Below are 15,178 nucleotides of genomic sequence, written 5' to 3'. Positions count from 1 at the left end.
TTTATACATAAAATTTCTTTTCGGAGTTTTTCAATTATTTAACCAAAATAGGAAGTGCTAAAACATTTTTACGAGACACACTGACTGACTCAATAGTATCAGTTTCGACACTTCAATCCAAACATATAACGACTTGTTTACAAAATTAGGTTCAACACCAAAAGGTTTTACTTGGCTAACACAATGTTTGGCTCTTGCTACACAGAGTCGGGATAAAGCATCCAAATCAAGGTAAAACAAAAGCAAAATCTCGAGTCCACGACGAAAAACAGAAGTCGGAAATATAGCTGGAGTGAGAGAAAGATAAGACTATGAAAGAGAACAATGGAAAGAAGAGATGTCATCTTCCATCGATTTCGGTCCTTTATCAATAGCATTGGGAAGAAAGGGTATGGAATTCAACCTTTAGGCTCTTCTATCTGCATAATCGTTGGAGTCATTGTCATCTCTGTAATTTTCACCTGCATCAACTGGGCTATTAACATCAGAAGCTTCTGCTTGGTTGCTGGTAGTGTCGTTGCCGAAGCTGAAGCTGTTGCTAGCAGCAGCATCAGTGCTTCCACTGGCATAGTTATCACCACTTGTGCCAAAGCCAAAATTGCTTTCTCCGCTTCCATAACTGCTGGCGATGTTAGCATCAACACCACCTGCGCTGCCATAATTGCCACTGCTACCATAACCAGAGGCACCATAATTGCCACCACCAGACCCATAATTGCCACCACCACCACCATAACCACCAGACCCATAATTGCCGCCGCCACCATAACCACCACCGCCTCCAAAGTTACCGCCACCGTAACCGCCACCGTATCCTCTTGTCCTGTCATTCGCTACATTTACTCTAATCCTACGACCATCAAGCTCCTGAAAGATGCATAGAAAAAGTTGTCATAATCCAACCAGCAAACAGAAATACATGGGATGCATACAGGCACATCCAAACGTAAACCCTCTCCCGTCCCCACAAACATACCTATCATTTGCTTATTTAAGCACAATATCTGGATAAAACCAGTGCCAGATACCATAAAAGAACATTCCTTTGAAGTTGGTTCACATGATGTGAACCCAAATAAAAAGGGAACACGGGTCTTTTCATTCATGGAGTAGCAGAGTGAAGAGATACCTGTCCGTCCAAAGCCTGGATGGCAGCACTGGCATCCTCAGAAGTATTGAAAGTAACGAAGCCAAATCCCCTAGATCTCCCAGACTCACGATCGTAAATGATTCTTGCTGCAATATGCATTGGAATTTTTTCAGTAATTCCAGATAGAACTAGTGCCCGGACACATGCCTTTGTATACAGATATGTCATATGTTCACACAGCTAAATATGAATGAGCAAGCATTCACGGAATACAGCTAGAACAAGTGCCCGGACACATGCCTTTGTGTACAGATATGTCATATGTTCACACAGCTAAATATGAATGAGCAAGCATTCACGGAATACAGCTAGAACAAGTGCCCGGACACATGCCTTTGTGTACAGATATGTCATATGTTCACACAGCTAAATATGAATGAGCAAGCATTCACGGAATACAGCTTCAAACAGTAAAAAATAGTGAAGTAACTCTTCCATTACTCTAAGTGACTTCACTTACTAAATCCAACCAGTAATACAACTACTTTTGATAAGTCCCAATCAGCAACACAATTGTCACTCCATCATTAAGACCCTCATTTGGACACAAAATGAGTGTGTCTTTCATCCTAACATAACATCTGGAAATTCATATTGAGAAATATCAACTAAAAAGTATTCCCTACTTTATCATATACTTTTCCTGACAATTACTCAAACTCTGCCCAGACAATCTTTATTATGTGCAAGTATAATCTCCATAATAACAAAAACATGCACTAGGGACCAGCGAATGTGATCATGAGAAAGCACACCAGCAGTGTCCAGTTTTAACCGCAAGGATTCTAAATGAAAATTCGTAAACTTAAACAAGTATGAGAAAGGATTTCTAGTAAAAAATAACATTTAGCTTTAAATTAGACAAACCTTCAACGACTTCTCCATACTTGCTGAAAGCTTCTTGGAGAGAGTTGTCATTCGTGTTCCATGAGATTCCTACATTGCCAAACTAGAGAAGGTCGGCAGAAAATCGAAGAAATGTAATGAATACTGTTCTAGCATAAGAGTAACTGCATGCACCTCCAACAAAAAGTTTTGAAGACATGCATCTAATAAGTTGAAAAATTGAAGGCTTGGATGCAGATATTTCGTGATTGATGTGCTGCTTGCTAACAGCCTGCCGAAGAATGCTCCCAGCTTTGTTAAAGAAAGCCATTCCTGAAAAGCGGAAGAACACCACATATCAGTTAATTAATGAAAAAAATGTGATTATCATGATTAAAATTTTGATCAAGGAACATTTTGTTTGTCAACTTACACTCTAAAACCAAATTTTAAATATTGCACAACTACTAAGCTACATAAGAACATGTTTCGATATAATAGTCAACTACTTCAAGTTTAAGAGGGAGTGGGAAGCAAAACAACAGAATCCAAGTAAACTTTAATTCTCTTCGAGACTGGTCAAGTCCATTCCCAAATGAGCGGAGAGAGCCAGGAGACGGATGAAAAACATTTTCAGCAGCAATTTTTAGAGCCAAACGTAACATTAAGATTTAACAGTTTCACAAACCACTGCTTTAACCTTAGTTACTTTGTGCAAATGAGAAAGAGTACAAAACACCAAGACAAAAGTAAAATATGAATGGGCTAAATTTTTCTTGTTTACTAATTTAGGGCTGTAAAACCCTAGTGATAATTAATCCACAGGTTATACACAACTTATCAAGAATAATACTCCAAGCTCTGGAACCCAAGGGCATCACATGTAGTCAATAAAGAGAATTAAGAACCATGAGGTTCCACATTCAAATCAAAGAGACGGCAAAACTACTAGGTCACTGTGGAATTAGCATGTTATTGCAGGATTAGTAAAAGTGTGCCTAAGCAAACCTAGACACCATGGTTATATATATTCCACGTTCTACACTAGGGATGATAATTACTCCAGGTTCTACACAACTTATCACGACTAATACTCAAAGTTCAGGCATCCAAGGGTGTCGCATGTGGTCAAAGCGAAATGAGAACCATGAAGTTTCATGTTCAAATCAAAGAGGAGACCGAAACACTAGGTAACCATGGAATTACCAGCTTATTCTGGGATTAGTATAGGTGTGAGCAAGCTACAACCTACCTTAGACACCATGGTTACATATCACATTATACACCATATTATCATGTACATTTTCTTCCATAAACCAGACTACTAACACTCGAAAAGATAATTATACAATCAAAAAAATTTCTAAAACCATTATTACATGAAAGTCAACACTAACGCATACCAGCTCGTAAAAAAACCTGCCTAAGCAAAACAAACTAGTAAAAATCACATCGAACATACAAATAGCTTGAGTATCTTCCCTCAATCATACAGAATAAATATAATCATAGCAAACAAATCGACAGTTCCTATATTCAACACTAAAAATCAGTGGAAATGAGATTAGGGTTTCTTACAAAAGCGAAAAGTATAATAAATCATGTAAAAATACACAGCAAAGGATAAGTAAGAGAGTGAACCTACGAGCTTAAGCTCAGTTTCGCCAGAAAAAGAGACGGAGATGGAAAAACGCTGTGTGTTTTCAACTTTCTACTTTTGGCCGGAGAAGACTGCCGTAATTTGAAAGTAGGGCGGAAATGATCAATAAATAGGGCGGTTAGTGTATGGGCTCAGTGTGACCCGCTAGATAGGAATTGGGCCTGTAGGTTTGAAATCTGGATGGACTAGTAGTATCCTATCAGGCCCAAAATGATTTTTTTTTCTTTTCGAGAAGTTACACATTTAGCCGATTAGTCAAAATTATATTCATATTCGCGCTAACTAAGGGAAAAAGGACAAATATACAATTCAAACTATTGTAAATGGTATGTAAATATCCTTCGTCGTACTTTTCTTACATTGGTGCCCTTGCCGTTCAAAAACGAGAGCATATAAATTAACAGACATGCACGTGTCATAATCTTGTCTACCAATCCGATACTTATTAAATATAAAATCGAGTGATATCATTGTGCCACGTGTCTCTATTTCGTCTTCCGTTAGATTGAAGGCATATATGCTCTAGTTTTTAGACGACGGTCACACCAACGTTCCGAAAATATGACAGAGGGTATATATACCATTTACGATAGTTTGGAGGTATAATTGTCATTTTCCCTCGCTAATATACATGTGTGTGTGTGTTTTTTATACAACTCTAGCTATTTAGGGGGAGGGTATCTTTTTATATTGTGATAGTATGAGGTAACAATATTTTTTAAATAATTTAGAATGTTAAATCTAAACCATATAAATACTTAGTAAAAAAAATTAAAAATTAAAATGGTAACCGGTTATTATCATCAATTAATGTCATTTAATAGTGTAAAAAAAGCTTACACAGTCAGTGAATATTAGTTAAACTCACTGAAAATTAAGATGGTAAAAAACTATTATATATAAGTGTTACTCGAGCATAACTTTTTTTAAAAGATATATCGCTAATGAATATTAGTTAAATTCATTATAAATTATTGAAATTACGTGAATTTTGTAATATTTTAATTTTGGATTTTATGTACACTTGGATGGATCAGATCTTTTTTTAGTTAATTCCTCATGAAATGACATTTGCTAAGTTTACGTAATTGTTTTGGCAAAGTTTGTCACGTCTGTTAATTAATTCTATACACGTCGAGATTGAAAGTGAAAAATCAATTAATCTAGGGAAAATACCCAAATACCCTCTCAAACTATGCCCAAAATCTCAGAGACATACTTATACGATATTAAGGTTCTATTACCCCTGAACTTATTTTATATGTAATTTTCTACCCCTTTTTAGCCTATGTGGCACTAGTTCGAAAAAAAAGTCACGTAAGCTAAAAAGGGGTAAAAAATTATTAATAAAATAAATTCAGGGAGGTAATAGGACCTTAGTATAGTATAAGTGTGTCTCTGAGATTTCGGGCATAAGTTGAGGGGGTACTTGGACATTATCCCATTAATCTACTATATTAAGGCTGAAAAAATGATTTATAACACCAAAGATCTTTTCCACTATTTTTTGTGTATTTATCAATATTCGAAAACTTTTAATCATATTCTATAGATTTTTAGTTCAAATAAATTATATTAACAATATGATACAATAATAAAATAAATTAATAAATGTAGGATAACTAAAAAATAAATAAATAACAATAATACAAAAATTAAAGAATGATACAATACTGATATAATAATTATGAAAAGAGAACTAGGTAGCGCTCGACCTACTAATAACTACTTAATTTTTATCATAAATCTTCGATATCAAATTCTTCTTATCTTCAATAAGTCATATTATATTCTATCATTTTTTTCTAATTGGACATCGATCTATACGTCTTCTCTTCACGTATTTAAATCGTCTCAATTCTAACTCTCTCATTTTTTATCAATAATTTATTCATTCAATCTTATAATTTTATGAAGTAAAAAAAATATATCAGATTTTATAAATAAAATATATAAATATTTCCAAAAAGCCACATTAACAAATTACTTTATCTTCATATTTTTTATATAACTATTTATGATTTTTTATCATTACAAAACTTTTAAATATACATAAATTTATCATATTTATAATTCTTTATCATTACAAACTTTTAAATATACATAAATAAGTTTATCATAGTTTAGGTTTAGAGATAAACAAATTCTAATTATTCATTGCTTGACATGACAATCTAGAAATTATACTAATCCTTTATTCTTTTCTTTTGGGAGTATATATGCTCTTAACTTTTTATACAATTATTGTTTGCTAATCCAATTTAATTAATTTTTTTTGGTCAAATTCAAATTAAAAAACAAAAACAAAAAGGGATTCCACTACTAAATAGGAAAGTTTAGGCAGGGAGAATAATTTTTTTTTTCAAATTCTCCTTTCACTTCAACTAAAAAATAAGATTTTGTTTTACTTATATATGTTAACAATCTTTTTTAAAAAAAATACTTTTTCTTGTACTAGTTTCAATCAAAATTTAGAATTTTAGAAAATTTAATAAAATATATTTCTAATTAACTTTTTCAAAAGAGCATGTCATTGTCATTTCAAAATCAAATAAATATGAAATAAAGAAAGTAAATACATATAAATATAAATTGTGGTGCATATAAAGTTTTTCATTCTTAATCATAGATTTCGAGTTCAAGCTTTAAATAAGAAGAAAATCTTATTGGAAGCGATACACTTGAATGGGGTGCATGAGGGTAAAATTTTTCCGTACCAGGTGTTTACACCAAGTTAATACATGTGTTTAAATTTATAGTTCATTTTACTTTATTAAATCACGTAATAATGAAACTTGCATTGATTTGATGTAAACACCCGATGCAAGTAAAATTTTCTCCGCTTTGCATTATTCGATTTGAAATTAGTCAAAACTCCAATACGACGTTCGGAAAAATCCTACGTGGCAGCCACGGTTTGCTTTTTAAGTCAATGTAAGCATTCCGCGTATGGAACGCGTAACCGCGTTACTCCTCTAATGGAAGAGAGAGAAAAATGGGCCCTTTTTATTCTTTTGTTTTTTTAATTTTTTTTTTTCTAAAAAATAAAAATAAAAATTGATAAGTCATTTTCTATGGAAAAAAAAATATGAAAAGATCTAAAACACACGTGGCATGCAATGAGTGGTTTCATAGATGATATATGGACCTAATGGTTTGCACTATTTTGTTTTCTTTTATGTTTGACTTGCTTCTTAAGTTACTATTTTACCCCTTTCGTATTAGTTTATCGTATAGTTTTTTATTCTTTAATGCATATTTTTACTGGTTACAGTTGCTTTGTATCTTGCTACTTTATCTTCTCTATTTTTTCAATTATGTGTCGATTACTCACTTTTTTAAGTGAAGGGTCTTTTGAAAATAATTTTTTTATCTTACAAAGGTCTTTAATATTTACTGGTTTTGCTCTTTTCAAAACCTACTTGTAAGACTATTTTCAGTATACTGCAACTGTCGTCGTTGATATTAATGTGTTTTTTATTCTTTTTTTCTCGGTGTATGCATAATGCCTCACTGATCTTGATTAACTCCATTAAAACATTCTTTACTAATGACTATTCGATTTCTAACATTTGAATAATGAATTTTTAATCAAAACCGAAGGAGTAGTTACAATTTTAATACAACATTTATCGATTCATCTAATGATAATATTCTTTTATGAAGAGCAGCTCAAATCAATTTGTAAGTACGAACTTAACTGACTTTTACATCTTAAATATTTATATATTTATTTTAGAAAAATATGATGGATTATTTTATTTAGAAAATCGGAAGTCACATTTGATATGATAACTTGATAAGCACAAAAGAGTAGAGAATATTGGAACTAATGAAAAAATATCAAGTTTGTTAAAGAGATACTTATATAAATATAATATAGAATTTTATAATAAATGTATAAGATCAATATAGATTATAATGAAACTGTCTCAACGATATTTCTTTATCTATCTTCAAATGGGATAACAAATGAGATCATTTTTATCTAATCTCATATATATATATATATATTATAAAGTATTTATCGATTCAACATTTATTTTCGTATGATATTATTTAATCTCTATTGAGGGGTAAAGAGGGAAAAACGGACACATCGAAATAAATAAATCAATCACTATCCGTATTATAATGTAAGGAGAGAGAAAACTTTTTTCTATTTTTATTATTTATTCTTCTTTTTTTTAATTCAAATTCATTTATTTTTTTGAAAATTATACTTTAAATTATATTTACAATGAAATGAAATCTGTAGTTTTTGGTATAAAAGCAGCAATCTTCTCATAATTCCAAAATCCAAACAGAGCTGAAGAGATTTTCAAAAAAAACTAAATTGTGTGAAATTCTAGAATCATCTTCTCTGTGATTAGTAGAAGAAGAAAAATGGCGGATCAGCTGACGGATGACCAGATCTCTGAGTTCAAAGAGGCTTTCAGTTTGTTCGACAAGGACGGAGATGGTTTGGCGCCTTTTTTTTTCTCTTTAAATGTGTATATTTTTTTGTGTTTTTGATGCTTATAGGTGTATGTAGAATCTGTTTGTTGTAGATCTGATGTTTGATTTGAAATTTTGAATGAACTGGTTGATTTTGTTTTGGTGACAGGTTGATATTTGAGAATATTCAGTTAGTAAATAGAGGAAAATTGATTTTGTAGCTTGTTGAAACGTTAAATATGAATTAGAAAATATGGAAGCTATGTAGTTTGATGTTACGTTGGTGAATTACTGTTTTTTGCTTATTATTTAAGATTTTTTCCTGTATCCTGTTTTTTTTTTTTTCCTTTTTGGTGAATAGAGTTATTTGATATTCGTATCCGAAGGTTTATCCGTTTAGTTAGGTTGAGAACCACAAAGTATCAAGGTGCTTGGTTGATAGACTTACCTAAAGTGGTTGAGAGAATCGAGGTTCAAATTCCAAGTGATTTCCTTCCATAGAGTTACTTGATACTTGTTGCTGGTAGTTGTGGGAGTTGAGAGGTATTTTATGGAATACGTCCAGATGTGTGTAGGTTGGTTGGGATATCACGGTTATAGAGTTACCCCGTACTTGTGTTGATGGGAGGTAGTGGAATCAGTGAACTTGTAAATTGGATTATACATGGATTGAGAAGTGATAAGTTAATTTGATGAAAAATTTGGCCTGTATAACTCTTAACTGGCTTCGATTTGTGTTAAATGCTAACAAAATCCTCCTTTTTTTGTAAATCTGTAGTAACTTTATCTGAACTCATTGATTGGGACGAACAATTAGATGAATGATTGTTGTCATTAGTTATTAGTGAAATGCATTTTCTGTTTTCTTCTGTGGATAGGAGCTTTACTGATGTTAGGGTCACAACGTGTAGTTTGTTTAGTTTTCGTTCAGTAAGCTAATCGTGAAGCTTTGTATATAGGTTGCATCACGACTAAGGAGCTTGGGACTGTGATGAGGTCGTTGGGACAGAACCCTACTGAAGCTGAGCTCCAGGACATGATAAACGAGGTGGATGCAGATGGTAATGGAACCATCGACTTCCCAGAGTTTCTAAACCTTATGGCCAGGAAGATGAAGGATACTGACTCTGAGGAGGAGTTGAAAGAGGCATTCAGAGTTTTCGACAAGGATCAAAATGGCTTCATCTCCGCTGCTGAGCTTCGTCATGTGATGACTAACCTTGGAGAGAAGCTTACTGATGAAGAAGTCGATGAGATGATTAGGGAAGCTGATGTTGATGGTGATGGACAAATCAACTATGAGGAGTTTGTTAAGGTCATGATGGCCAAGTAATTCCATTATCCTCTTGTTACATTTGAAGTTTAGACTTGTCAAAAATGTGAAAAAATCCAAAAATAATTCATTGGGTAGGCTCTTGTCTAGTATAATGTTAGTCTTACCATCTCGATGTATTGAACCTTCATTGAATGTAATGTTTTATTGTATGAGTGGTGTGATCTCTACTTATTTTCTTTAAGTTTGTGTACTTTCTTTGATCCTCTTAGAGCCTGTTTGGCTCAGCTTAAAAACTGGTCAAACTGACTTAAAAAGCTGGTTTTTGACTTATTTAGCTGTTTGACAATACTCAAAATAACTTATTTTAAGTTAAAAAAAACTTATTTTAAACCAAAAGTTAAAAGCTGGGGTAGGGATGTTTTTTTTTTTAGCTTATAAGCTGTTTTTAATTGACCACATTTTTATCTTTTTGCTCTTAATATTTTTATACAATCTCCAAATTACCCACATATAACCCTAACATTTCTTTCTTCCATTTTTTCCTTTTCACGTTTGACATAACAACTTCAGCACTTTTATCCAAACGCATAACTGCTTTCAAAAGTACTTTTTTAAAGCTGTTTTTATTAAGCCTATCCAAACGGGCCCTTAGTCAATGAATGCAATTCGTCATCGTGTATTGACTAGCTTAGTACACAAAGTAGTAAAATGCAGTTTAACTTTACTGTTGTTTTAAGGTTCTGTTGGTATCAACCGTTACAACGTTTAATAACATATCCATTTATACAAAGGACTATGTATATTGCACATTAGAGACTGATGATTGATCATATAAAAAAACAAGAAAGAAAACAACTGAAATTATCAATTTCATTTATCAGGGCACAATACAAATTTAATTCTGCAGGATTGATTCTCCCATCTATCAAACAAAAGCAATAAAGAACAAAGGATTTTAGTCATATTATCCATTCAAAAACAAGTTTATAATCTCTTCAAGCTTTTCTTTCTCGCGTCGATCTTCTTTTTGTCTGCAGGGAGTTTCGCCAATCCAGTTTCCTTCTTCATAGTCAGTGATGGTGGTGCTGCTGACCCACTAACCGCTGTATCCGCAGTTAGTGGCTGGTCAAGATTGTTTCCTCCTTTTACAATGTTAGCTGTAGGGGACAACGGAGAAGGCTGTTGGAGAGGTGCGACTCCAGATACCACAGTCTTCTGATCAACGTTACACAGTGAAGTATGTGTCTGGCCAACATTTAGGGCTGTCGTTGATTCGGAAATAGCTCCTGTTTTTAACTTAGTCTTTGGTTTAGCATGAATACTGGTATAAAGCCTGCATGTTTAAACACCGAGGGAGCATTAGACGGACAGGTCAGGAAGTGCATTCAAAGTGCTAAACAATACTTGAAACTACAAAGGTAGCCTATTTTTTCATCTATTAAGAGTGGATGACGCAGGCATAAGTTGAACCTTCGACCACATAAACTATGCTAGTCAGCCAGAGTGGCTTAAGTCTGTATTAAAACGTAGTCATTGGATTTACGAGCAGGAATTCCAGGTTTTTACATCTACAAAGAGGAAATGAGCATGAGTCGGTTCACTTGGATCTTCTCGTTTTGGTTAATACTAGATAGATGTATGATCGTCTACCAATTTGATTTCTATTGCAACCCTTCTAAAATGTACTGTAGCATTTACACTTAATGCACAAAAACATGTTTTCACCATAAATATAAAGACAGTTATATGTAGGATAATCAAGCAAAACAGTACCAAACAAATGCAACAAAACTCAGGCATGGTGATGCCAAATAATTATCGAGGTGGCATAAAGTGAAGCTAGTCGGGCTAACTCACCTTGCATGTCTAGCATACTCATCATAATTATCAAGAAGCATCTTGCCAGCTTGCTCATTTAGCGCAGATTCTGGAAATGGCTCGATTAGTAAACATCTTACCACCTGTTACAAAACCATCAAGGAAAGGATAATGTCAATTCAAACTTGTATCTCCGTATCTCCAGAGGTGACTCAATTTTTACTTGAAAGAAAACAGAAATTTACCATGAGAACATGTCGTAGGCCCAAACTAGGACTCCAATCTTTTTTCAAAGCATTTACACAAATCTCGCCATTGGAAGCAATGTTGGGATGAAAAATCTTGGTCAGAAAATAACCTAGAAAAAAAACAAAAATGTAAATTATGCACTCAGCCGTAATTGCTTAGCAATTGGCATTGAGAGATCTCCCAGAGATGCCGAAAGTTGCAACGCTTCAAGTGGTAACTGCTCTTAAACTTTTCCATGAGAATTGACTAAGGAATTGCAGCTTATCCCAGAGAGCAATATGCTCACAAAGATAATGTCAAGAAATTTATAGAATTTAATCAACAGCTGGAGAGTTCATGTAGAACCAAGGTATCCCAGAAAGTAAAGTTACTTGACCTATTTTAATGAGTAGAAAGTGAAAAAAAGTTCCTACAACGAAATAAACGGGGAAAATTCAACTTAGGCTCTTGAATCGTGATCAATACAGAACCAACTGATTGAAACATAAAAAAAAACCCGATACAAGGACTACAAAACACGTTACACTGGTAAAACTTGAAAACATTGCAATGTTGAGACAAACCTTTGGGTGGGGAATGAGGGAAATCATGTGTCAAAATCAACTTCATGCGGAATACCCCATTCTCATAAGGAGTCCCAGCTGCAAGGTAGATGAGGAGAAATTAGAACAAGTGTCATGTCTCAAGAACTGAAATATATACAACAAACACAACATACCTGGACCCTCAATATCAGCAAATATGGTTGAAAAATCATCATCATTTACACCTACTTTGATGCCCTCAGGAGGGGAATCATCAAGATTTTTCAATTCCTTCGCCAATTGTTTTATCACGTTTGGTGGCAGATTTTCATTAGTTGCCTATGCCAAAAAAAAACAACCAAATTTTGGACAAAATCAATTGACAAATGACAAATAAGCATACCAAATTACTTATCACAAGATAAGGAAACAGAAAAAAAGAAGTAATTCATTTGGATCCAGGAAGAAAATGACATAGAGAAACCTAGTAATAGCAACACTTTGAATTCAATGAAATACCATAGCCAAATATAAGTTGATGTCCTAGGAGCAGTTGGCAACTTTGCTGATGAGTTATCAGTGAAGCACGTACTTTTAGCTGGTAGTTATATGTTGATAAAATCAAGCTTCTGAAAGAATCCTGCTAAAGGGCCAGAAAAAGATCATCAGAATACAATCCTTCAATTGTCCAATCAATCACAAGAAACAGGCAAGTAAAGAAGGCCATCTTCAAGAAAATTGTGTCAATCCACCAGATGTGGATAATATGTCAGAGAATCACAAAATTGTCAATACAAGTACAAGTCCATAGACTCCTCTTCTCCATATTAGTCCATACAATAAGCCAAATGTCTAAGCAAGTCTCTGATACTCACATACAGCTCTACTTTTCTGAACTTACACTAACTACTTGGTGCATATTTACCCTCACAGGGTAGGGGTAAGGCTGCGTACACACCACCCTCCCTCGTTCCCAGTTGTGTCAACCTAATTGGTAGCACTAGGGCATGGTTTTTTGGTTAACAAGCTCCAAAGAATGCAACTCTTGATTTTTAATACTGTTCCACTACATAAATAAAATTCCCTTCATAATCGGACATCAAAATCATGAAATATGGTAGCTTGACTAGTTTCAGTGTTAAGTCAAACGTAAAGACATCACGCAGTGATACTTATAAGAGAAATGTTAGATGCCAAAGTATCTACATCCTCACTTCGTAAAAGAGTGGTCTAAAACTACTTGATCTCAAACATCAACAGAAACAATGGTAGTTCTGAAGCTAACAGTGCTACAAAGAATGATTAGTCGAAGAATATGAGCGCCCAGACAAAAGATTAGTCAAGTGGACCATTGATATCTAGAATGGAAAAAATCATAGTCGATCACATATTCCCCAATCTGGTAAATTCCAAAGTGGATATTGTTAAACACTAAAGCTCACTTTGGTACTTCAACTTAGTACACAAGAATCACCAGTATGGTAATCAGAGACTGACAGAACTAACAAAATTATTAGGATTTTTGCTGCCTGACCCTTAAAACAATAGACATCCCTTAAACAGCAGGAACACACCAGTTCATATAATCTCCCTCAAAGAAGGTGCTCCAGTTAAATAACTATCACAAACATTAAGATTACAAGAATGATTACTTCAAATGAGCAAACAACATAATAGCAGACATTAAGAGAACTAACAGCACATCCAGAGAAAGATAAGATTGGGATCCTAAGCCAATAGTTGGACACCATGGAACCGGTAATCAAAAGGAGCAATTTTGAGCTGAAAAACCCATCAAAATTAACCAGTGCCAAAATCATGTATGCACAAGGTTGTCTAACCACGTTGACACTAATCCACCAACCTTTCTCAAAATTCAACTCCAAATATAATACTTCATAAAACAAACTAAAACCCTAGAAATAAGACATTTCAAATGCTTACTGGTGTGGGTGATTGAAGACTCAAAAGGATCTTGCACTTTGGTGATTTCATTAAAGGGGGATAAAAACACAAAAATTGCTCATCACAACCAAAGTCAAGACTTGAAACAGACACTTATCTGTAACCACTTTAAAATCAAATTCAAAATCGAACACCCAATCTTCCTATTTACACATATCACAATGCAGCAAAATAAACATTGAAGAATCAGTAAAACACACACAACACAAACACAAACACAAACACAATTGGAATCTTCACCAACTGAAAACCTAATCAGACAAGCAAAGAGATCCTAAACCTGAACAATCAAAACTCAAAACACAAAATCCAACCATGAAAGCAATCAACTTTTACACACAACCCTTTTACAATTAACATCAAATGAAGCACCGATCTGAATCAAAACTCCACGAAATCACAACCCCATTTCTAAAAATCAAATCTTTATTACTCCCAAGTCAAGAAATCAGGCACCCACAATCAAGATTGATGAAAAACAGCCATCTAGATAGTGCTGGAAACAAAATTCAAGAAATTTAAAGGAACCCCAGATGGCAAAAACTCACCTTTAAGCCTCTAGAGAGAGAAAAACGAAAGGAACAGCAGTGGGTAAAGTGGATTAGAGGAGTAAGGCGTCTATTTGCTTTCCCTTTCTCTAACTTGGAACAACACCCACAAAAAATCCAGAAAGTGATGCCTTTTTAATATATCATTTCATGAATTTTGGATTACAGAGACATTGATTGATGTATATGTATGTATACGTTACACACCAACAAAGTCCAGAGAGGAAAGTACAGAATATAAGAAAGAAATAATGAGAAAAAACATTTGTCTATACATTTAATTTTCGAAAAAAATTAACCTAAATAACACCTCACTCAAAATCGTCGGGCTATTCGTGTAAAGATCTCTTTTTGTTTTAAGAGGATATAAACTCGTGAATGAAGGTGGAAAAACATCATTTAAGTTTGACCTAAAAGTATCGTCTTAACTTGAATTTGCTGAAAGAAATACAACGGAAGAAGATAAAAATATATAATTTGAGGTTTTATTATCGTTCTCAATGGTTTTACTACGATGAGGAAAACATTCATAGAGTTCGATACAGTGAAACTGAGTTTTGATCTAGTTTCATAGATAAGTTAGGTTTCACATGATGTTCATAGTTTTAAATTTATACGTGAATCAGAAATAATGTGTAAAATGTAAATAATTTATGTAACTTCGACATCTCTTGGCCAAAGAAACCGCAAGATGAAAATCTTAGTAGAGAGAAGTAGAAATATAAA

The 15,178-nt window shown here is 33.7% G+C and overlaps 3 protein-coding genes across 6 annotated transcripts; 1 reads left to right on the top strand and 2 right to left on the bottom strand.

Moving 5' to 3' along the window:
- LOC101254436 (glycine-rich RNA-binding protein 2, mitochondrial) lies at nt 1–3,758 on the bottom strand. Of its 2 annotated transcripts, none has more exons than XM_010313872.4 (5): nt 3,621–3,758; nt 2,171–2,308; nt 2,018–2,086; nt 1,130–1,236; nt 1–867 (listed from the first exon to the last, which is right to left on the bottom strand). In XM_010313872.4, the coding sequence occupies exons 2-5, from the start codon at nt 2,304–2,306 to the stop codon at nt 406–408; spliced, it is 774 nt and encodes a 257-aa protein (XP_010312174.1). In that variant the 5' UTR covers nt 2,307–2,308; nt 3,621–3,758; the 3' UTR covers nt 1–405. The 2 variants fall into 2 exon arrangements, with proteins under 2 accessions (XP_010312174.1, XP_004249342.1); XM_004249294.4 differs by having other exon boundaries at nt 3,617–3,739.
- A 4,140-nt stretch (nt 3,759–7,898) lies between these two features.
- On the top strand, nt 7,899–9,612 carry CaM2 (calmodulin 2). Its single transcript, NM_001324487.1, has 2 exons — nt 7,899–8,097; nt 9,032–9,612. Exons 1-2 carry the CDS (start codon nt 8,022–8,024, stop codon nt 9,403–9,405), a joined length of 450 nt encoding a protein of 149 aa, NP_001311416.1. The 5' UTR covers nt 7,899–8,021; the 3' UTR covers nt 9,406–9,612.
- Nucleotides 9,613–10,196: 584 nt separating this feature from the next.
- On the bottom strand, nt 10,197–14,894 carry LOC101254146 (ubiquitin-conjugating enzyme E2 22). Of its 3 annotated transcripts, none has more exons than XM_004249293.5 (7): nt 14,453–14,894; nt 12,459–12,579; nt 12,134–12,278; nt 11,979–12,056; nt 11,412–11,524; nt 11,206–11,309; nt 10,197–10,681 (listed from the first exon to the last, which is right to left on the bottom strand). In XM_004249293.5, exons 2-7 carry the CDS (start codon nt 12,459–12,461, stop codon nt 10,333–10,335), a joined length of 792 nt encoding a protein of 263 aa, XP_004249341.1. In that variant the 5' UTR covers nt 12,462–12,579; nt 14,453–14,894; the 3' UTR covers nt 10,197–10,332. The 3 variants fall into 3 exon arrangements, with proteins under 3 accessions (XP_004249341.1, XP_010312172.1, XP_069146604.1); XM_010313870.4 differs by having other exon boundaries at nt 12,459–12,582; nt 14,453–14,775; XM_069290503.1 differs by lacking the exon at nt 14,453–14,894 and adding an exon at nt 14,365–14,419 and having other exon boundaries at nt 12,459–12,582.
- Nucleotides 14,895–15,178: the final 284 nt, after the last annotated feature.

Source organism: Solanum lycopersicum, chromosome 10 (assembly GCF_036512215.1).
Source record: "Solanum lycopersicum chromosome 10, SLM_r2.1".
In the NCBI taxonomy this organism is placed as follows: domain Eukaryota; kingdom Viridiplantae; phylum Streptophyta; class Magnoliopsida; order Solanales; family Solanaceae; genus Solanum; species Solanum lycopersicum.
The sequence above is the reverse complement of the archived record's forward strand: the minus strand, read 5'-3'. Positions and strand labels throughout refer to the sequence as shown.

Bases quoted from the DNA above. Each gene is read 5' to 3' on its own strand.
- CaM2 (NM_001324487.1), top strand. From the start codon at position 8,022: ATGGCGGATCAGCTGACGGATGACCAGATCTCTGAGTTCAAAGAGGCT. The intron at 8,098-9,031 runs GTTTGGCGCCTT...CTTTGTATATAG, and splicing joins GTTCGACAAGGACGGAGATG to GTTGCATCACGACTAAGGAG.
- LOC101254436 (XM_010313872.4), bottom strand. From the start codon at position 2,306: ATGGCTTTCTTTAACAAAGCTGGGAGCATTCTTCGGCAGGCTGTTAGC. The intron at 1,237-2,017 runs GTTTGTCTAATT...TGCATATTGCAG, and splicing joins GTATGGAGAAGTCGTTGAAG to CAAGAATCATTTACGATCGT. The intron at 868-1,129 runs GTATCTCTTCAC...TGCATCTTTCAG, and splicing joins TCCAGGCTTTGGACGGACAG to GAGCTTGATGGTCGTAGGAT.
- LOC101254146 (XM_004249293.5), bottom strand. The intron at 11,525-11,978 runs GTTTGTCTCAAC...TTTTTTTTCTAG, and splicing joins CCCTCATTCCCCACCCAAAG to GTTATTTTCTGACCAAGATT. The intron at 11,310-11,411 runs GTAAATTTCTGT...GTTTTGTAACAG, and splicing joins GCCTACGACATGTTCTCATG to GTGGTAAGATGTTTACTAAT.